The sequence below is a fragment of the Brassica napus genome, chromosome A1 (assembly GCF_020379485.1).
Source record: "Brassica napus cultivar Da-Ae chromosome A1, Da-Ae, whole genome shotgun sequence".
NCBI lineage: Eukaryota > Viridiplantae > Streptophyta > Magnoliopsida > Brassicales > Brassicaceae > Brassica > Brassica napus.
Window position 1 is genome coordinate 4,395,828 of NC_063434.1, and position 22,193 is coordinate 4,418,020.

General features: G+C 34.5%; 3 protein-coding genes across 4 annotated transcripts; all 3 read right to left on the reverse strand.

Annotated features, from left to right (window-relative positions):
* Positions 1-5,991: 5,991 nt before the first annotated feature.
* Positions 5,992-7,164, reverse strand: LOC106355979 (putative pentatricopeptide repeat-containing protein At1g28020). The gene is made up of 2 exons (XM_048735392.1): positions 6,981-7,164; positions 5,992-6,818 (listed from the first exon to the last, which is right to left on the reverse strand). Exons 1-2 carry the CDS (start codon positions 7,162-7,164, stop codon positions 5,992-5,994), a joined length of 1,011 nt encoding a protein of 336 aa, XP_048591349.1.
* A 346-nt stretch (positions 7,165-7,510) lies between these two features.
* LOC106401972 (myosin-14) lies at positions 7,511-17,341 on the reverse strand. The gene is made up of 39 exons (XM_013842634.3): positions 16,997-17,341; positions 16,512-16,637; positions 16,291-16,434; positions 16,040-16,185; positions 15,787-15,943; positions 15,614-15,672; positions 15,328-15,487; positions 14,874-15,023; positions 14,651-14,787; positions 14,396-14,542; positions 14,181-14,282; positions 13,743-13,800; positions 13,567-13,668; positions 13,440-13,477; positions 13,226-13,352; positions 12,962-13,132; positions 12,740-12,871; positions 12,539-12,648; positions 12,401-12,461; positions 12,117-12,294; positions 11,830-12,035; positions 11,590-11,709; positions 11,207-11,305; positions 10,885-11,097; positions 10,648-10,787; positions 10,451-10,550; positions 10,334-10,378; positions 10,173-10,250; positions 9,908-10,078; positions 9,606-9,752; positions 9,317-9,517; positions 9,116-9,244; positions 8,965-9,035; positions 8,797-8,896; positions 8,651-8,707; positions 8,484-8,540; positions 8,305-8,385; positions 8,149-8,231; positions 7,511-8,057 (listed from the first exon to the last, which is right to left on the reverse strand). Exons 1-39 carry the CDS (start codon positions 16,997-16,999, stop codon positions 7,946-7,948), a joined length of 4,518 nt encoding a protein of 1,505 aa, XP_013698088.2. The 5' UTR covers positions 17,000-17,341; the 3' UTR covers positions 7,511-7,945.
* Positions 17,342-18,864: 1,523 nt separating this feature from the next.
* Positions 18,865-21,925, reverse strand: LOC106402061 (ketohexokinase). 2 transcript variants are annotated; one of them, XM_048781794.1, is made up of 14 exons: positions 21,690-21,925; positions 21,530-21,605; positions 21,344-21,433; positions 21,177-21,254; positions 21,037-21,111; positions 20,893-20,945; positions 20,646-20,796; positions 20,273-20,383; positions 20,052-20,178; positions 19,872-19,969; positions 19,652-19,790; positions 19,494-19,546; positions 19,070-19,188; positions 18,865-19,029 (listed from the first exon to the last, which is right to left on the reverse strand). In XM_048781794.1, exons 1-13 carry the CDS (start codon positions 21,767-21,769, stop codon positions 19,105-19,107), a joined length of 1,215 nt encoding a protein of 404 aa, XP_048637751.1. In that variant the 5' UTR covers positions 21,770-21,925; the 3' UTR covers positions 18,865-19,029; positions 19,070-19,104. The 2 variants fall into 2 exon arrangements, with proteins under 2 accessions (XP_048637751.1, XP_013698196.2); XM_013842742.3 differs by having other exon boundaries at positions 18,865-19,188.
* Positions 21,926-22,193: the final 268 nt, after the last annotated feature.

Sequence of the window (22,193 nt, forward strand, 5' to 3'; positions counted from 1 at the left end):
TTGAAGTATTTTCTTACGACATATGTATACTATTACAATTTAGCTAATTATTGAAACCAATACGAATACATATCATGGAGCTTAAGTAGGTAGAATAATTATTTGTGGTTTAGATTTGGTCGGACGAGCCGCCATTCATTCAATTTTCCTCTTGGAGAAATTATATATACAGATGTTTGGGAAGAAAACAAAGTATATTATACAGAGACAAGAGACTTTTAAAATTTCAGTTTCTGTTATCATTCACAATGAAGATATTATGTCGCCAGTAGACATAATTACTAAGAAAGGAATATTCTTATACATTGGTTTTATAATTGTCCGAAGAAACGTAGGTAAGAGTGGATGGACATGAACCTAATTCAACTCAAAACTCAATAAAATATATATAGAGAATCGTTGAAGTTTAATTTGGAATGTCAAAGAAACTGTCGACGGCCAAACATGATATAATGCATGAACATTCATGAAGAGCCACGTCCTTTCACCCTTTGACATCCCTTGAGCTGCTATGGGGACAATTGTTTACTTCAATAATCCTCATTTATCAGTTTATATTAGGAAGAGTGAGCTGTTTTTTGTTGGCTTTGATCAAACTAATGTGTCACATGCATATCCTTCGTATACTATACTTTTAAAAAAGGCTTTCACCTTCGTATACTGTACGTCCCGCGCATAATGCAGTTTTCTTAAAAAAATCACGTGTCACTGCATATGCTATATATAAATATTTATGAGGTTGGTGTTATAGTAGTAACTTGCTAGAGTTACGTAAGTAGTTCATCACTCTTCAGCAGAGTAGAGACCGTCCAAAGCTAAAATGTAATAAATCTTTTTAATTTGATTAAAAACTGTCCGCTCTTTGATTGAATTATTTTTCTTGAAATGCAGATATTGTTAATTCTTAGCCCCCACAACGTTGTAGGTTTGACTATTCAGTTACCCAGGTTTCAAAGTATATGATAAACTAAACAACAGAAGCTTAAAGTCAACTAATATTTTATTCATCTTAATACATTCGTTACAGTTGTTACTTGTTAGTAAACGAACCTACCATATCTTCAGAACTTTTAAATATCTCATTAAACAATCCTTACGACTTTAAAAGTCAACTAATATTTATTGTATATTAACCGATTGGGGAATATTGGTCCACTTTAGCAATGAAGATTGATTATCCATATAGGAAGAAAAAAACAAAAATGTAAACTCGAAATGTACCACGACCACGAGGGAGATGGTGTTAATTCATCATGCGTACCATATTGTAAGAAAGAAAGAAAAACATACAAAAGTCTCTTTTCTTATGGTCCCTCCGGTTAGGGAAGTAACTCAATATGGTCCTGGGATGATCCAAGTGGACTCCTTCCCAATAACTTCATCAATTTGTAACTTAACATTTACAAAAACAAAAAAAAAATCATCATCAATTTGTTCTCCGATCCATTTATTTCAGTGGGGTTTGTATATGTGACTAAATTAAATGGGAGAATTTCATTACACACGTAACATAAGTATTATTTGGGATACAAACTATTTACTGTTATTGAAAATATTTAAATTGTAAATTTCAAGATTTTTCTAGTCACTAAAATTCTTTGGTGGGATTTCTTAGTTAAAAACAATCTCCTAATCTTAAATCTCAATTAACCCTTTGATAAAAATATATCTCAATTCGTTTAAAATCATCTAAAACTTAAAAATCATATAATTTCAAATTGTAGATTGAATAAACCCCGATTATTACTTCATAAAACTTCTTTTGGTACCCCTATATAAAATTCTGGGGTAAACCAAAAGAACTGAATAATATTTAACGGTAATTTTACATACATCTTATATATTAAAACAGAAGTCACAACCTTGATTCATGTGTGATTTTTTTAAAAATGGACCTAATGGACCTATTCATAGAAATTTATATTACATTTTAGTTCAGACTAATAATAAATAGAATTTTTAAAATATTTTAATCATAATATCTTTTGATATCTTTTCATTTTAAATATAAATATATTTATTTTAAAATTCTGACAAATCTGTTTAAAAAGATTTTTTCAAGATCTTTATTTTTGAAATTATATTTAAATATTTTTGCTAATTTCTAATTAGTTTAAAATATTATTATACATTAATATATTCAGTTATATAAAATTAAAAATAAAAAAATCTATAATATTTTATTTATTATATAATCATAATCAATCATATTAAAATAAAATTATTATATTGAGATAAATATAATAAAATTATATTAAATTTATATATTTATATATTTTATTTTTGTAATTATAAAATATTTATGTTCAAAAATAAAATCTAATATATTGGTAAGATGGGTTAACATTATCAAACTATATAATACATGTATAAAAATTAACATGTATTTCTTTAAAGTTAATAATATAAAATCTTTAAGTGTTTAAAAAAAAAATATAAAATCTTTGTAACTACTTTAATCATAATATATTTTCATTTTAAATATAATATATCTTATATATTAAAATAGAAGTCACAACCTTGATTCATGTGTGATTTTTTTAAAAAAAATGAACCCAAATCAGTTATCATTCATTAATTAATAATAACATGGTTTAATAATATATCACAACTAATATAACCATAACTCCTACAAAACCGGAATGGTAAACATGACCAATTTTTAATCCTTATTAAATGTAAAATCAATTTATAGATAGCCAGAATGTAAACCATTATCAAACCAGTATGTGGACCAATACATTATCCTATTGTTATTATTCTGAACATGCAATATAAATCAAATTTCGACTAACTCCTTAACGACAAACACTATATCAAATGGATTTAATTAATCACCATATGTATACTGCGTTTATAAAACAAATTATATACACCAAATCTGAATTACAGACTAACTAATTGCACCGTAATATTTTACAGGCACAATATATTATAGTGTTAAAAATTTGATGTTTTAACAGTATCCCAATTTTTTTTTATCTATTACCAATTTGATTTAGTTTTTAACAGTAGGTCCAATTTGATTTAAATTTTATATATACTTCAAATGTAGAAATAAAAAATATGTAAAATAGTACTGTTACGTAATTATGTTTTCAAAACAAAATTTTTTCCAAGAATACAAAATTTAATTTTTTTTATAATAATAATTTCATAAATCATATAAACATAGGTATAATATAGTTAGATAATACATAATACTAAACTATATTAATTTATTGATAAATTTTGTTTTATAAACTAAAATAATTTAGTATATAAAATAAAACCCGCACGGTTGTGCGGGTCGAGATCTAGTATTAATTAAAATTTAAGATAGATCTTTCATCAACAGTATTTTAATATTTTTTTAATATAGTTTGTCAATGCTACTTATAGTTATAATAATATGAAAAGCCAGATTTGTGTAATATGGAAAAAGTTTGAATAGACCCAAATCAAGCCAAGAAATTGTTCTATTTGTCCACGGAACTGCAAAGCCTTTTCTTTTGCGGTGGTGATGGATTTGTTGAAGATAGTGGAGATCCTCTACTCTTGGAACTATTTTTTTAGTAAAAGGAATCGCATTTTTTATCGTCTTCTTAACTGTAAAGAGGCATGCAAGAGTTTTCTTAACTCTTATGATTTAATATTTGCATGCGGGTATCTCATACTATAATTACTTTTTTTTGTAATTATCTAGCAATGTAATTGTACGAGAAAAGAAAAATAAATCCTGAAAAAATACAAAACTTGTTGTGGTACGTTGTTAATTAAGACCAAAATGAGTTCAGAAACCACAAGAATCATCGTCTGGAGCATCGTAGCATTCATCATCGTCTTGATTGGTTTGGTATCATGGCGACTTAGCATTATATTCCGAAATAATGATAATTAGGTTAAGATCCGCCTTGCACGAAACGAAATGAACATTACATATACAAACAATTTTTACACATTACTATTTATTTTGTATTCATTTACATATCTTATATATTAAAATAGAAGTCATAACATTGATTTATGTGTGATTTTTTTTAAAATAGATTTAATAGACCTATTACTGGAAAGTCATGTTACATTTAATCTATAATTTTATCATTTAAATTTTAGGTCTACCAGAAATTTTTATTAGACTATCAATAATTGGATTAATGGATTTAAAGAATAGATGATCCATTAGATTTATAAATAGTATAAATTAAATAGATATAATTTAATGTTGTAATACTAGATCTCCATATGTTAAATATTTCAATATTTATTGATGTTAACTTTTAAAATTATAAATATGTTTTTTTAAATAAAAAATCATATTATCAAACAATGATTAATCTTTACTACTTTAAATCAATGAAAACAAATTTTAAACTATATAGTTTATTTTAAAAATTAAACAAAAACTAAATGTTTAATTATTTACTCGATAACATAAATCTATGAAGCAAAAAGATTATTTTTAAAAAACTTTCTAAATTTGTGAAATGTTACAATATCTTTCAGTATGACAACAAAACAATATTTTACTAATCTTTATATATATAGTTACGATTCTAATAATGAAATAATAGTCCGAAAGTATATATATATATATATAGAAAAAGATACAAATACATGTGAAAGTTTAAAATAATCTATTCAATGAAAAAATATACCGTAAATTTATTATGTTTTAAAAATTGATAAACACATATATTATAATATATATCAATTTAGAATTAAAAACAAAATATTTATATAAACATAAATGTAAAAAAAAACATGCGCGGTTGCGCGGATCGAGATCTAGTATGTAATTAAATTAGAGTAAGTATATAAATTAAAAAATACCTCTTATTTGATTACAATAACTTTTTGGTAAATAAATCAAAACAATCACATTTTCAATGCAGATTTTTAAATAATATATTTGTTTTTTTGTATGGTAAATAGTTTATTTAAACGATATTAAGATATATATGTATATATATATATCATATGAATAAATAGTAAATGAGATTTCATATTCATACGATTTTATGATCATTTATATCTATTTATAACAAAAAAAGTTAAACCATTAATCACAAAATTTTCAACGTGGAACTTTTAATATTCTTAGTAATTTATAATTTTTTAAACAATTCAAAATGTAACATACAATTAATATATTTTTTATTATATGACTAATGTGATTGTTTAATTTATTTTAATAATATAAATTAAAAAAAAGATACAATTTTTTTATCAAATTTTTATTATTCATATTAATCAATTATCATATATATGTTAATTATATTAGGTGATTTCATAGCTTTTATTTAACGAATGACTATATAATATTATTTTGTACACTACGAATTAATTTGATAGTTTAATAAAAATATAATATATATTTATATGAATTTTAAAAATCATCATAGTGAGTACACGTGCTTACCAAAACATTGTAATGCTTCTCGATTAATATATAAGGGATTGTTGTGGTGATGGTTATGTGATAAGTACTGCTTTGAAGAAGCAATAAGTAGTGCTTTCTAAAGATTATGCTAACCAGGTAAATTATAATAGGATTTTAAGATTATATCCGGTTATAACAAGAAAAAAACAGGCAGTTCCAATGTGTATTTATTTTCATTATTTTTATTTACTGAAACAACTATGTATTCTTCTTTTTATTGAAAATTTGATTTTAATATAAGGCACAAGTTTTCTAACTAACTCATGAGTAAAATTATATATGGGGAATTTGTTAAAATAGCATAAAACACACACACCTTTCGTGAATGTATAGATTCTGAAACTATAATGTGTAACTCTTCAGCTAATCCTTAATTCGATTACTCCACATATCAAGCTTGAAGCAACTAAGTGACAAAGATTATGAACGATAAAAGATGGATTCTTTTTCATGAAAGAAGAATTAACTAATTGTTATACGATTTCTTAAGAAAAAATGGAAAACTATTAGTTGGTCTTCACATGAGAACTACTGGAGTCATGCTGTGCACATTTGCACATCAATGTTGGTTAGTTTCTTAGTCTTCTCTCCATTCCCAAAGCATGATATCCAGAGATGAGAGTGTTAGGGATGCTAGCATCAAACGGAAGACCACCAAGCTCCCACTCTCTATATATCACTTCAGCACCTTCCATGTCTCCTATACTCGAGAGTGCACTTATCACAGCCCTGTACCCTTCGTTACTCGAACCCGCGTTCTTGTGAAGCTCCCAAATCCTATACACATCTTCCCTCTCCCCCACGTCTCCATACACACTCATCAGCGCCTCGTAAGCCGGCTTCCTTGACGCGCAATCAACCAACAGCTCTGTTCTATGCAGCATAGCTAAGGACTTTTCCGTTGCGCCTGACTTCAAGTAAGCCTTTGCCATGTCGATGCACGTTCCCCACTCCAGTTTGATTCTCTGGTTGCTGCTCAGAAACTTCTCCATTGCCTTGATGTTGGACACAGCTGCGTATACCGAGAGGGCGTGGTTCGCTGTGAGATCATCCGGCTTGACGTTGTTGTCTTCCATCTCGCTCAGGAGACTGTTGACATTATCGTGGCGTTTCAATGGACTGTAGAGAGATAGCATTAGGTTGAACGGGGTAGGTTTCAAGAGGAACCCTATCTCTCTCATCTTCTCGAAAACAGCTTCTGCTTTGTCAAGAGTGTCGTCGTTTCTTGTGTACAAAGTTAACAGAGATGTGTAGACTGTGTAGTCCTTCATTGTCTCAGGGATGGTTTCAAAGAACCTCTCTGCTTCTTTTAGACCTAGAACAGTATCTATAAGTAAAATCCTAGACGCCATATCTTCCGGAAAGAGAGTGTAGACACGATGTGAACTCATCCATTCTGATATGTACAAAGAAAAATAATATGATAATTAAAATATAATTTAAAGAAAAAAATAATATAATTGTGTTAGGTTTTAAACCTGGAGGGCATGGGAGAATCGTTCTGAATCTTGGAGCTTCTTGATGATGCATCTTAGGTCAGAAGGCTTGACTTGGTTACCTTGTTCTTTCCATTGCTCAAGGGCTTCAACGACTGGTGTCTTCTGATCTATAGCCGTGGCGATACGAAGCAGTAAAGCGCTGTTGTTACGGTGAGGAGAAACTAGGGTTCCGGCGTGGCGGATGGAGGTAGGAGCAATGTTGGAAGGCTGGATCCGCCTTGCTTGTTGACCAAGAAGTTTCATCGTGTGCCTCATCATATTAGGAGAGAGAGATTTGTTGATGATGTATTAATCGATGTATCGTATATATAACGGTTATATATGCTTGTGTAGCACGGGTTTGATGTTACTTCCCCGGCAAGTTGTGGACTCGAAATAGTAAAAATGTTAATTAATTATATAACTATTTTCTCTTTTTTTTTGGGCAAATTATATAGCTATTTTCCTATATACACATATTACACTAGTTCTTATCTTATGATTTATAAATATTATAAACAAATATACAGAAAAAGATTTAAGTTCAAATTTATCCAACGGATTGTGTGAATGACTGAATTATCTATCATTAGAAAAACATACATGAATATAAATAATAAATCCAATATAGCAAAACTAATATCTTTTACCCACTTATGTAGGTTCCCTTTGTACAAGCCAAAACATGAGTTGTTGTTATATCCTTTCTCTAACATCTGGTGCCTTTCACCAGATTTAAAACACAAAATTAAAATTAAAGTTGTACCAAAAAAAAAAAAGAAGAAAAACTGCACAAAACACAAGAGTTCTTCTGTTTTTTTTTTTCTCCCAGCCAAAGCATATAAGACCTTGAGGAACTTCGGGGATGAATCAGAAACAAAAATAACAAAGAAAAGAAATGGAGAATTTGTTCAATCTACCAATGTCTTGCCAATATCGGTGAAGAGTGAAAAGAAAAATCTGTTCTTCTTCCTTCTGCTTTTACAGGTATGTTCTTGAAGGGACAGAGTAGTAAACCTGCAGCTTCTTTCGGTAACTTCACCCATTATAGCAAGAAACTGAAAGCTGGGTTTTCTTCAAGCTCTTCAGCTGGTTTCATCTCTGCGAAGTCTTTATCTTGCATTGAGCTCGATAGATCCTCTGTCGTGAATGGAATGCTGAGCAAGAAAGAAAAAAACATAAGCAGAGGTAAACAGAGGTTCCACATAGCCAGAGATGAAGAGTTTGGAGTCAGGATTATTGTGTTACCTAGAATCTTCGTCTAACAAGAAGGCGCTGCTGTCAGCGTCGTTGGAATCCTCTATCATAAGCACCCTCATGCTTGAAATCACCTGTCAGAGAAGAGCAAAATAACGGTTAGAACGAGATCAAAGCGTGAGAACTGTTTTTTGAATAAAAGCTTACATCTTGGGATACACTTCTTGTGTTGTAGCTGTCATCCCAGTACAGCGTACATATTCTGTAAAGTTGCTGGACGCTAAGGATCTGCAACATGACATTCGAATTCAGAAGCAAATTCTTATGCAAGTGCATAATATCCGTCTAAACTAGAGTACATGGGTCAGGCCGATAGAGGGACTTACAGGGCATAAATCAAGTGCGATGTCATCGTACGAGATTCTGTACTTCTTATGGATTACCTGTTGGTAAATGCCAATTCAAAAGACAATCATGAGAAACTACACAACCTCTCATCACCAGATATAGCAAATATGGAAAATAGAACAAACGAAAGTGTAAGAGCACATACCAAAAATCCAACAGCTTGCCTGATATGTTTAAGTTCATCCCAGGATGAGCCAGCATACTGCAATTCAAAACGTATAATGAGAACTGTGCTATAAAAAAATCAATCTACAATTCAAAAACTAGAAAGAAGGATTTGCAAGGGAATACTTCTTCTTTTGTTTCGGCGCACCATTCCTCTAACAATGTTAAACCAGATTTTACATACTCTCCGTTGCTAAATGTACAACATTCTCGTCGCAAAAGAAGGCTACAGAAAATAATGAACCCCGTTATAACAACACCTAGTAGATAATAGACAGTAAACCAATCTCTCACCTGTTAAATAACTGGACATTTATGAATGAGAATGTCTGAGTAAATATCTTTTGGATAAGAACCGGAGGAACCTGAAAGTGAAAAAAATTATATAAGAATTCTCACACACTAAGGAGAAAGAAAACGTGACAGGATTTTGGATTTCCCATACAAAGTTCTCTTTCAGTGTGTTTAGAAGTGCGTATAAGCCGTCAATAATTCCCTTCCAGTGCTCTAAAGGAGAATCCTTTCCCAATGACTTTGCAGATCGTAGCGACCGTCCCGTTGATGTTCGTGGTGCCTAAAGAGGTCCGTTCATATCAGACCAACATACACAAGAAGAAAAGAAGACTAGTAGTATTTGTTAGCCGACCTGGATGCAAAGGGAAAGCAAAGCTTGCAACTCGTTTTTCAGGTTATCCCGAATCATTCCAAATATCTTTTCTACGTAAGCTGTAAGCTGCTGTTTGAAAAGCAAAGCTGGATCCTTGGCCTCAACAGGGCGAATCACTGCAGCCGCTGCAGCTGCTGCTGCTGCAGAAGTCTCGGCAGAGGAAGGCGCTGAACGGAAACCCTGGTATAGTAGAAGATAATGCTTCAGAATACTTAAATGATTTTGGAACGAAACTTCATTAATATATAAAAACAAAAGGCACATATACCATCGCCATTCTTCCAAACAAGGAAGTCGAAACAGGTGGTTTTCGCTGTTGAGTGGCACCACCAGGTTTCAGACTTTGTTGGATCATGAACAACAATGTTGAAGTGTTGGACAGCCAATAAGCCAAATGCTCGTTGTCATCATCATCCTGATAGTAAAAATCGCAGCAAATCAAGCGTTATTAACAATAATCTACGTTTCAGAGGAAGCAACAACACCATATTACACTGTTTCAGATCATTAACGACAAAAAGGGGCATCAACAATGTCGTAACTATAAAGACTTGGCATGTAATTTAGTACCTTGATAGCAGAACCAATCATTTGAACAAGACGATCAAACACGTTGGTTTTTTCAGCTTCAAAGGATTTCCAATGAAGGAGGCATTTGTATATAGTAAATGCCGCTACAGGCTTCCCTTGGTTGAATCCAATGTTCTTCGTTACGCAGTTGATAAGAGCACCAACATTCTCCTATTACCAGAAAAAAAATATCTCTCTTCAATCAAAGAAAGCACATCCGACAGATCAGAAACACAGAATATAGCAACTAAACTGAACAGCATACATGTTGACGTTCCTTTTGCAAACTCCGAGCCTTTGCCTCAGATTCTTGGGTTCTTGCTGGTGTTTCAATCTCAGCCCCCTGCACAAAATGTCGTTAAAGACATACAAAGAGTTTGAACGTAATTCAGGGGAAAAGGGAAAGAAAGTTAAGACGCGACTTACATTGATCAGACTTTCTTTACTAGAAAAGTGACCATTTTGTGAATTCTGCAAGTAAGAGAGCACTATTTTAGTTATCATGATTCCGGAAAAAGCAAAGTATATTTTGCTCAGATATACCTTAGCTGGAGTCGGAGGGAGTTGTCCTGATGTGTGTAAGAGGGATTTTTGCCTCAATATTTGGTTTTCAGATTCCACATCCAATATTTTTTCTTGAAGTCTGCAGATGAACATGTAATAAAAGTATGCTTAATATTGAGATTGCCAGTGAGATTTTGGTGAATTAGTTAAGAGAATCAGAGATGCATAGTGAGTACTCGTGCACAGCTTTTTTCAAATTGACAATTGTAGTTTCAGCCTCTACAGCCTGCTTGAGCCTCTCCTCACTTAGTTTTCTCGTCTTCTCGAATTTTTCCTCTGTTTCAACAATCTTCTGGTCTAATGAACTTACCTGTGTCTGAAACCAAATGGAAATATAGGAAATATGAAACCTTCCTTCACCTATTTCATGGCTTTGACATCCTCTAGAGAAAAAAACAGAGTTAATTTCCTACCTTGAGCCTTTCGTTTTCACTAGTTAACTTGTCCACCAGCTCTGTGTCAACTACAGGAACCTCCTGCAACACAGGAACAATTTCTGCCGTCTTTTTAGCAGCTTCCATTTCCTTTATGAGCAAGGCTTTGGCTTCCTTGAACTGACGTTGCATTTCATCCAATGATGATCGCAGTTTTGCATTTTCTTGTGTTTTACTTTCTTCCATGTCCGTCTAAATGGTTACAGCCACAAAAAGAGATGACGGATATGTCAAAACATCTGAATCCATATATGCCATAGAAAAGCTTTTGGAAGAGATTAAGAGTTCTCTATTAACTTACCCTCATGCGTTTCTCTAGCTGCAGTCTCCAGGTGAGCTCTTCCACTTGTTTCTCAAGCTTATTCTTGGCAGCTTGAAGAGCTCCCGTTTCCTTTGCAGCCTGCACGAAATATGAAGGCATAATTGATATTCATATATTGGAAAAATCCAACATCTTCTGCCTAAGTTACGAAGACACTCAAACGCCAAGGAAAACTTCCATCTGCTAGCAATCGCGTCAAGAGAGACAGCTCAATTTTAAAACCCCAGTTAGTCCATTATGTAACCGCATGTATTCCGGTTATAAAAGCTCAGATACTAAGTGTTAGCAGTGCCATATACTACGCCTAGACCGAGAAGTGGTGCACAAAAGAGGATGTAGACAGAAATGAAGAGAAAGCTCACCGTCTTAAGCCTCCGCAGTTCTTTACGGGCTAACCTTGCTCTCCATGCACTTTGTGTTGTAACTGCTGCTTTCTTTAGCCTCTGGTAGTGCAACTGGGCCAGGAATTTGCGGCAATGGCTCTGTTATATACAAAGAGAACAAATCAAAAGTCATTAAAAGGAAGACAAGCTCGAGACGTCTAGTAGATGAAGCCAACAGGAAAAAACATGTTGTCTATTCAACAGGAACGTGTACAGAACCTGAATTAAAATTGCCGCTTTGTTCTGCCTTTGGAACCTTAGCTCGTCACGTGAAGCCATGCCACGTACTACTGATTGAATGGAAACAGCAGCAAAGTATAATTCCTTGTAAGATTTTCTGGCAATGTGCATCCGTATGTCTCTCTGAATCTCCAAAACAGCAGCTTCTCTGCGCAATCCATCAAACATATGTCGAGAAAGTTGACCTATATAATGTACAACAAATCAGAATATGAAAAATTAGTAACATTTCAAATTGCATGAGTAGTATCTTTAATTTAAAGTACCTCTGCACACAGCCTGCATATTTACTGCAGCCTTGCGGAGCATCATTAAATTCTTGCGGAACAAGTAGGAGCGGAATTTCCGCTGGATGCTGGTGGCTGCTCTGCCTAAGACTTCATTCCTCCGAGCATCTAAGTCAGCCATCTGTCCAGCCCTCAGGAAAACTTTCGTCTTACCAATCTGTAAAAAGAAAGGGCATCATAAAACATGGATAATTCAGACGCTCTCATCAGAGTTTTACAGCTCAGATACATTGCAAAGTATTCAAAAGGCTTCAAAAATGTACCTGGTATCCTTCAAGTCCAACTTTTTCAAGAAGTTTTTTGCAGGCGGCTACATCATCAGAACTAAAGACACGAACCAAAATTAAAACGCTTTCAATATCTAAGGAAGTTTCCAAACACTAAATTAAAGAGAGGGAAACCTGTTATCCGAAACTTCAGGAGCAAGGACACTAAATCTCTCTAGGAATTCTTCAAATTGTTTTCGAGTAGGAAACCCAGCACAGCTAATCCTGATTGCCTCCATAACACCCTGAAAGATATGCATATTCGGAATTTTTATAACTGAGATGTAACTGTAACAAGCACATTTGTTAAATAAACCAAAAATATGGAAATCCCACCCCACACCGGAGCTGTTGCAAAACATTTTGGTTCTCAAAGATCAAAGGCTTCAGAAGATTATTGGGTTTCACGCATCGAATATAGTGAGGCTCAGTGGTACTCAGCGTTTCAAGCAATGTCACCAATTGTTGCTGCAATAAGTAAGTAAGTGACTTCAGTAATCATGAGATTAAGATTAAACAGACAACAGTTTTTGCATAAAACTACACCATTTACCGCACCTTAAATCGTGAACCAATCGAAGAGAACTTTGTCTTTTTTTTAGCATCTTCTGCAAGAAGAGGAAAGAGACATGAAACAAAGGTGCACTCCGAAGCATTTAGCAGAGCCTGATGCTCGGCAACAACGTAATCTTTGTTCTTCTCCAGGAACTGTTCAGTCTGATAAGTGACCTGAAAATACGATTCAGTAAGGTCTCAGCAACTAGTTTTTGGGTAATTACCGCACTATAAATATCCACAACGTCAAAGCAAGTGTATACTCACGTCACCAGCGTAGTGGCAAATTGTGAAATCCGTGCGGGCTAATTTTGGCTTACTAAAGTGCTTGTGATCTTTAAACGTTTGATACATCTTTTGAGCAAATGTTTCATGTGTTGATCTAGGGAACATGCTGCAAGATTCAGGTGGGAAATTTCGATATGAGAGAAGACAGACAACACATGCTGGACAATATAAATACAAATTCTTAGAGCCATACCAAGCCTCATCCAGGAGAGCAATGATACCACCAGGTTTCTGAGAAATAACAAAATAATAATGAATAGTTTTTGATATAAATAATATACTCAGTAAGAGGGCAGATAAAACATGGTGAAACTACCAACCTTTTCAATAAGCTCCAAAATATCTTTATTATCTACGAATTCAATGTAACTCCAATCAATTTCTTCTTTGTTATATTCATCTTGTTCCATTTTGAAGACGTGCTGCACGGGGGAAAAATCATATTTATTAGGGACAATCAGGCTAAAGAACGGCAGCAATTTGAAGATGAACAAACCTGATTAAAATGTTGCTGAAGTTTCTCATTCGTCAAATTGATGCAAAATTGCTCAAAACTGCAAAGCGCATGCAATAGAAAGCAATTTTCAAGGAAATCACAAGCAAATCCGTTTGATATTTTCACTTCACTTCCATTTAGAAAGAGAGAAAATCAGGTCTCTAATAGTTGGAGAGGACCCTTTTTAGATAAATTTTTAAAAACTTTATTTGTCCCTTTTGCTCACATCAAAAACTTGTAGGAGTTGAGATATATCAACAATTACTACCCTTTCCACTGCTTGCTAAAACTATAAATCTATAAGGAACCAACAAACTACAGAAAAGAACTATCACGTGAATATGTTGAGACTTATTTTTATATCAGGCTAAGTTCCATATTAATTCTCTAAGGTGGTTCCTTTCCCCCTATCAAACAAAAGGCATACCGCTTAAGCACCTGTTTGTCTTGAAACTCTCAAATCCATATATATCCAGCACTCCAATTAAATATTTTGAATCAGGATCTTGTCCAATTGAATCATTGATCTTGTTCACAATCCTGAAAGAGAAATAGAACAAGTTAAGAAAATTACACTAAACCAAAATTTGCGTCTGCAAAGAAAGAGAAGCATCCAGCTACCAAAAATCCGAATGTATCAGTATTAGGCATACCAATCAAACAATCTTGAATAGACAGTTTTTGCTAATGCATCTCTGCTGAGTGCCGCAGTTTCTGGATCCAGCCATTTCGTGATGCTTTCATCACGTGTCACAATCACACGTTTACAAAGAGAATCTTCCAGTGCCTGCTCATCGCACCTGATGAAATCCAAGAAGTAAGGAATGACTTCTTTGTTCCAGATCAAATGAATCTGTTTAAGGAAGGGCGTTTTCACGAAAGTCATAAATAATCAACAAGTTACTGACATGAAGAGCTCAGCTGCAGTCTTCAGATGGTAGTTGGACTTATCATCTTTTGGGGCTGATGAGTCTGCTTCTTTTCCTTTTCCAAATTCAATGTTACCTAGATGAAGAATAGCAGCCACAACTCGAAATATTGCTTCCTGACATAACATTTATATCAAAATACATTCATATGTTAATACCATAATTACTACTAAAGCAATGACTCAAAAAAAAAAAACCCTACCTGCTCCTCTGAATTTATTCCAACAACATCCATTGCCTTTCTAGTCTCATGATATTCCTTTGAATCATCCATTCTCTCCAGATCGATGCACTGAGACTGATTCAGGTAATGAAATGTTCTTGGATCCGCCAATTTCCATTTTTTAATGTCCTGATTAAATAGTAAAAGGATAATGAGAAAACATCAAGTCAATTTCGATGACATATCCTTACTGGACTGCACAATTTTATTGATACATTTCCAACTGAATTGTAATAAAGCTTAAGAGAGCGTATACAAGCAATTGAGGTAGAAAGAACTCTTGGAAGTTCGTTCAAATACTTATAACACAGTTGGCAGTAAAGAGCAAAGTCTGATCCATAGCTATTTAAGGCACAGACCAAATTATGACGTCTACAGTGAGTAGAACGTTTTTCAGGGAAACATCATAAGAGGAGGAATGAATCATATGTACCTCAGGTGGTGCAGCACAGAGCATGTAAAAACAGTGATAGTTCCTCTCAGGATCCGAGACCTGACAAACACGCGATCTCTCTAACAAATAAGTCCTGATAGCAGCTCCCGATATCCTTCCCCTTTCATCGAACTGAATCTCCACAAATTTTCCAAATCGACTACAACATGATAATGATCATGGACATAAATTAATAGGTGAAAGGTTACTCAAAACACACACACACACACACACACACACATGTATATGTATCTGTCTGTATAGGTGTATTATATACTATATGCACCTCGAATTGTTGTTCCTAACAGTCTTTGCGTTTCCAAATGCTTCTAGAACAGGGTTTGACTGCATACAAAGAAAAGATAAACACATATTTAAGAAGGGTTTACGAATCTAATTCAACGAAACCTGACATTGAAAATCCCGAAAGTCTAAACTAAAAGATGTGCCATAGATAACCTCTAAAACTTTCTTTTCGACACTCCTTCCTTCGGAAACAGCTCGGCCTCCCATGTCCGCTAGATACTGCATGAGCAATTTAGTCGTCTCGGTCTTCCCGGCTCCACTTTCCCCACTTACCAGTATTGATTGACTAATGCCCTGATTTATCATTTGTCTAACCCCAACGGAAAACAATCCAAGGTAAGCCAAACAGGAAACAACCAGTAACAAAATGGGAAGAAAAAATATTTCAAAACTAGATGGCAGGAACCTGTAAGCTGCATCCGCAACTGCAAACGGGTGAGGGCTCAGTTCTCCAAGGGCTGCACCTTTATATTGTTGCATCATATGGCTGGTGTAAAGATGCGGCAATCTTCTAAAAGGGTTTACAGCAATCAGAATATTCCCTGTGTAAGTCTACAAGAAAGTATATACAACATTAGCGCAAATGCCTAGCAAAGTGAAAGACAAATATAGCTCTATTCAAGATGCACAGAGTGGAAATGCAAATAAAGCACTGACATAAATTTCGTTGATATCAAATCTAGATTTCATATTCTCGAGGACTCCTGGTTCATGTAAATACGCTAGCCTTGTCATATCATCCACTCCAGAAGCTGGAGCTTCAACATCTTTTGGGTATGCATCTGATACTTGAACACCCACCTAAAAGTTTTCCAACAATATATCAAAAAATCAAAAATTCAATATTGATGACGTGTGCTTAGTGATTTAAAACATACCGTCTTCCCGGAGGAACATTTGACCTTGATATCATTGCCTTTGACCTCAACGACTTCACCGTCTATCCACGCCACTTCTGGATCTTCCACCCAAACGGAAGAGCCAACACTAACCGTAGTACAAGCCTGCATAAACCCCCCCAACAATTTAAATAAAATCAATCTTCACCTAAACTTTAATTTAACTGCTAAAATGTAGTATGAGCATTGATGAAACGAATCAGATCATCTTCATATGTTAACATGAAGCTATTAGCTCAAACCATTCAAGTAAAATCAGCATCAAAGGTTTGGTCAATCATGAATCACACCGCAAGAAACCAATTTGGGCTATTCAATTCGATCATCGGAGAAAACCAATTTAAACTTGAGCCAGCGAAAAAGTCTCCGGTTATAGTCAAGCCACGGATAAGTCAGCGATAGCTATCACAAGAGACGAACACAATCGCTCTTGAAATAAACGCAGAAAAGGACAAGTAAGATACCATTGTTCACCGGAGATTTAATCAGAGATCAGAAACTATTTGCTTGAGCTTGGATCTAAACGCATGAGGTTCCCTCCGAGAACAGACGATCGCTCGCAAACTCCAAACGTTTGTTTTGTAACTTAAAACGCAGGGAGCAGATGGAACTCTGCAACTCTCGCAAAAGTAATGATTCTAGCGATTGATTCAAATGGGAAGTAGGTGTGAGAAATCTTCAAGCAAACAAACAAAAACAAAATTAAATTAATTCAAATCTGCTCGAGAAGAAATCGGGTAATAAGGCCATTTTTTTGGTCTGCTTTCCTTTGTTTTTTTTTTCCTTTCTCGTATTTATATTTCTTTAGATTTTCTTCTCTCTTTCTTTTCCGGAATAGTGTGATTTAGTCGTGGGAGGTTTTACTTCTGTAATTAAGGTAAGTAAGCGTTAATTTACTATTCAATTCCTAACATACCCTTTAATAATGACTTCAAATGCTTAATAAATTATTGGTCCACACACTTTCTCTTCTTACATTATAAAATGGTAATGTTACATTATGGAGATAAGCCGTCTTTTTTTCAAGTGAAAAATGGTAATCTTACATATGTTTAATGTAGTTTTTCTATTTTTTATGCTGTATGTTTACATATTATTTATAATTTGCAAAATAATATTGCAAAAATTAGTAATATTAAAGTGTAAAACTATATTTTATGTCACGTGTCATCTTTTGGGAGAAGTTTTTTTTGCTGATGTGGACGCTCTATGGAGCCTCAAAAGGTCTCTTTTATTAGTAAGGATTTTTTATGTTGTATGTTTACATATTATTTTTTTTTAAATTAAAAATGTAAAATGGTAATCTTACATATGTTTAATGTAGTATTTCCATTTTTATGTTGTATGTTTACATATATTTATTATTTTCGAAATTATATATAATGTTTTTTTTTTTATAAAATGGTAATGTTACATTATGAAGATAAGCCGTCTTTTTTCAAGTGAAAAATGGTAATCTTACTTATGTTTAATGTAGTTTTTCTATTTTTTATGATGTATGTTTACAAATTATTTATAATTTGCGAAAATTAGTAATATTAAAGTGTAAAACTATATTTTATGCCACGTGTCATCTTTTGAGAGAAGTTTTTTTTGCTGATGTGGACGCTCTATGGAGCTTCAAAAAATTCCTTTTATTAGTAAGGATTTTGCTTGCTCTGGAGAGAAAAAATGCCAACTAGCATTCTGATTTTTGTAATGCAAAAATGATGGATACCATAGTATCTTACAAATTATAATAAATATTACAAATCTGGTAATATATGATTTTTTTTTTGAACAAAAGATTGATCTTGTTGACCAAAAAAAACAAAACATTATGAATGGGCAAATTAATTACTCAAAAGGAAGACACTCCAAGTTCCAAAAGGCTTGAAAATATTTGGACTGAAGGGTGAACAGAACAATCTACAATCAGGTGTACGAATCTTAAGGAGAAGACCCATTGCGATTTAAGAATTAACCACTTTACACTTGGTCAGGTTATATAGTTCACCATTGCCAGTTATTTTGACATGAAACATTTGCTACTTTCACGGCCCACACACCGATCATCTCGCCGTCACTAAGCTCATTAACAACACGGCAATGGGGTCCATAGTTTTAGCTTGCCAATCAGATAGGCGCGTGGCATCATCATTTATGAATTTGATTTTGTCTTTGTAAGGCGTTAACATCGTCAAGTGGATAGAGGAAGTGTCGACACACAAAGATAAGTAGAGCGTGGGCGTGTCAATGTAGTCTTCGGTTCAATCCCAGCCGTTGGTAATAAAACGCATTTATACAGACGCGATCAACAAGGTTGAAGCGTTCACATTGCTTACCCATTTACTAGTTTAGAATATTAACACCACTTCGTATAGTATGTTTCTTTTTACAACAAAGCAAAGTCAAACGTAAAATGAATGTTAGTATTTGACACCAAGTCTTTACTGAATTTAATATGTATAAAGTTTTAAATTGTGAAAGTGGGCAATGGAGTGACTTGAAAGAAGATTTTTTTTTTTTTTTTTTTTGTCACAAACTTGAAAGAAGATTAGGTTTGAGAAAGGAACATAGAACATTGAAGTTGTCAAACCAGAAAGGGTACAAGTCGCGGATCAGTACGGTGAGGAAGACCGGTGCGAGCTCCCAAAGCTCGGCAGTTGCAAGCAGCCTGCAAAACAAAAATACATGATTACAAAGATCGGTCTGATAATGTTATGTATGCTCCATCTGGAAAAGAGCGGTTTGTGAGACTAGAAAAACATTGGAGACAGTGACCATTTATGTCTTACGCTAATGGTAACCACAGATTAGTCTGTGTTTCGGTTTAGGATTAAGAATGGTTCTCCAAAAATAAGTCATAGATTCACATGATTTATACGGGGGAAAAGATGTATAGACATGAAAATTTATGAGCATTGATTAAAATAAAACAGAGAGGTTCTGTGAAATATGTTTTCGGTTTAGGAGAGTTACCACTTGAGTAGCGAATGGTAGCATTTTCTCTGGGGGCATGCCGGCGCATAAGGCTACAGACCAAGGAAAAAAGTAGAGATAGGTCAGTAAATGTTTAAGAATTTGGGTTTTGGGTCTGATACTCAGTGAGTGTATATGTATCTTGGCAAATCTTTTACCATAAAGAACTGCTCCTATGAATGCGTCGCCTGCACCGGTGGTGTCAACAAGCTCTTCTGGAGGAATTTTCTCTGCTGTTCCGAGAAACAATCTTCCGCTCAGTGTTCCTATCCCGTTGGCCTTTAGCTTAGCTCTCTCCTGCGAGAAAATATGTGTGGAAAAGTTGGATTATCTTCCATTCAGTGATAAGTTATTTTAGGAAATAGAACATTTGGTTACCGATGAAACGCATGTTGGAAACGTTGCGGTCGAGTCTGATCTTTGCTTCAGCGACTCCACCAAACTCTCAATGTCTGTCTCTTTGGATTCTGATGTTTCTGTTGAAGTGGGACATAGATAGAGGATGTTGGGAACCCAGTGAAAGGATGATCAGAAGAAAAAAAGTCTCGGGGTTATTACCTGTTGAAGCTCTCTGAATCATTAAGCATCCTTCTTCACCTAAGGTTACGATCACAAACTTCAGTTTCGGCAATCTCAACAGCATGGACACAAGCGCACATGGAATTGAAGACACTTCTGTCCATGCCTGTTAGACGTGAGAAACTGGGAATTTTAAGCCTCAAAAGCTGAGAAAAGATGTTGGAAAAAAAGACAAAGAACAGAGACATAGACTAGCTTGCCTGAGGGAATTTTGCTGTGCAGACAACGTAATCGGCGAGTTGCAAGAGATCGTCTAATCCATCTCTTTTCTTCTCTGCATCAACTAAAATAGGTATCTTCTTCCGACTTGCCTGCTCTGGATAAAGGCAACAAGCAAAGAAGGAAATGAACACGTAGGGTGTGTGGCATATTATGTTTTTGTAGACAAAATTTGAGAATCATGCGAAAACCTCTAACATGGTGAACTTATCACACTGACTAATCTTACATACATACAAACCACGCTTTGTTTCGTTATACTTGAGAGAAATCAAGAATCAGGTAAAGGCATGAGTTCAAGCACGCACATCTAAGCCTAGAAACCATTAGAAAAGAAAAGAGATGCATGCTTACCTCTTTCGCAATCACCAACGCCGTTTCGTGTAATCGTACATCAAAGTATGCGATGCTTGCTCTGTCTAGAGCAGATAACATGGTCGACTGAGGAAGATCAGTAGGTACCATGGGTGGATATCCAGGCGTATGAATACAAGTACGCGTTTGCCTGAATAAAAGAAATTAGAAGAAAAGCAAACAGCACTCCAAACTAACTATTCACAAGATGAAACATATCCCCAAAATTCACAAAAAATAAACTCACGTTTGTTTATCAACTATGACGTAGGTAAACGGAGTATTGCCCTCCTTAGAGACCTAGCATGATGAGATCAGATTAGCAAACTTTTTTTAAACAAACATCATAAAGACTAGAATAGATGATGAAAAGGTTGAGCAGTAGTATTACCACAAGAAAGGAAGTATCAACACCATCGGATTCAAGCTCCTCCAATATACCTTTTCCTTGAGAGTCATTAGCTACCTAAGCATAGTTTTTTCATTACTAATCAGTTAATAACATACTCAACTGTTGAATCTGCTCAATACCTTACTAATAAGCCTAGAAGTCAACCCCAAACGAGCTGCACAAGTCAATGCGTTTCCAGCATTCCCCCCTCCTTGTACCTGAATACATCAAACACACAGTTCCTAAACCCTAAATCACAAACCAGAATATAAGGAGATCCTGGAGAGAGAGAGAGTTGGAAGAGTACCTTGAGGCTAGTGCTTCGGATCTTGTCATCGGGTTTAGGATAAGAATCCACCGTCGCCAGGAAATCCACAGTGGTTCCGCCACAACCAAGCTACACGAAGACGGCAAATCTCATAACAATAAAGCACGATTCAAGTCAAACTTCAAAAGCATACGAGTCAGTTACGGAGGAGTATCGGAAACTCACGACAATGCCGTTACCCGGCGGAGGAGGAGGAGGAGGAGCGGAATCTATGGAGGAAGAAGACATTCTAGTCCTGAAACTGAATCACACAGGAAAGAGAGAAGAATAGCATAAGTTAGTGACGGAGATTGCAATCGACGATCGAGCAAACTGAGAAAGCGACCTCGTGAAGTGACGACGGGAGGACGGAAGAGAGACGGCGGAGAAGAGAGGAAGAGGTGTGAGATGAGTGAAACACATCATTTTTTGCTTCGGCCTTTTTCTTTGTATCTGAGAGAGAGAGAGAGAGATTGAGTGAGGTGTCAGTTCTGTGGAGAGAGGTGTCAGACGCTGATAACCAGATGTTTTAAAATTCAGATCGACCGGCCGGTTCGATTGATGGAACCCAGAGTCGGATAAAATGTCGATTTTGAACCACTAGTGTACCAGAAGAACCTTCCAAGTGAGATAGAGGAAAAGCATTATTCATAGAGAAATTCCGGATAACTAATTTTGTCACAAAAATAAAAATTAATAAAGAAAATGATCAAAATAAGTTTTATTAAAGGGTAAAAATACATGTTTACTTTAGGTTTAACTAATTTAGACTTAGGATTTAGAGTTGGGTGAGGTTTTTGGAATAGGGTTTCAAATTTAAAAAAATAAAAAATAGATATTAAAATTTTTA

Bases quoted from the DNA above. Each gene is read 5' to 3' on its own strand.
- LOC106355979 (XM_048735392.1), bottom strand. From the start codon at position 7,164: ATGAAACTTCTTGGTCAACAAGCAAGGCGGATCCAGCCTTCCAACATT. The intron at 6,819-6,980 runs GTAACCAAGTCA...TGTACATATCAG, and splicing joins TGAGCAATGGAAAGAACAAG to AATGGATGAGTTCACATCGT.
- LOC106401972 (XM_013842634.3), bottom strand. The intron at 16,435-16,511 runs GTATGTTTTAAA...GAAAACTTTTAG, and splicing joins AATGTTCCTCCGGGAAGACG to GTGGGTGTTCAAGTATCAGA. The intron at 13,801-14,180 runs GTGCTTAAGCGG...TGCGCTTTGCAG, and splicing joins GAGAGTTTCAAGACAAACAG to TTTTGAGCAATTTTGCATCA.
- LOC106402061 (XM_048781794.1), bottom strand. From the start codon at position 21,769: ATGATGTGTTTCACTCATCTCACACCTCTTCCTCTCTTCTCCGCCGTC. The intron at 20,384-20,645 runs GTAAGCATGCAT...TATCCAGAGCAG, and splicing joins CGTTGGTGATTGCGAAAGAG to GCAAGTCGGAAGAAGATACC. The intron at 19,547-19,651 runs GTAAAAGATTTG...CTTGGTCTGTAG, and splicing joins CATAGGAGCAGTTCTTTATG to CCTTATGCGCCGGCATGCCC.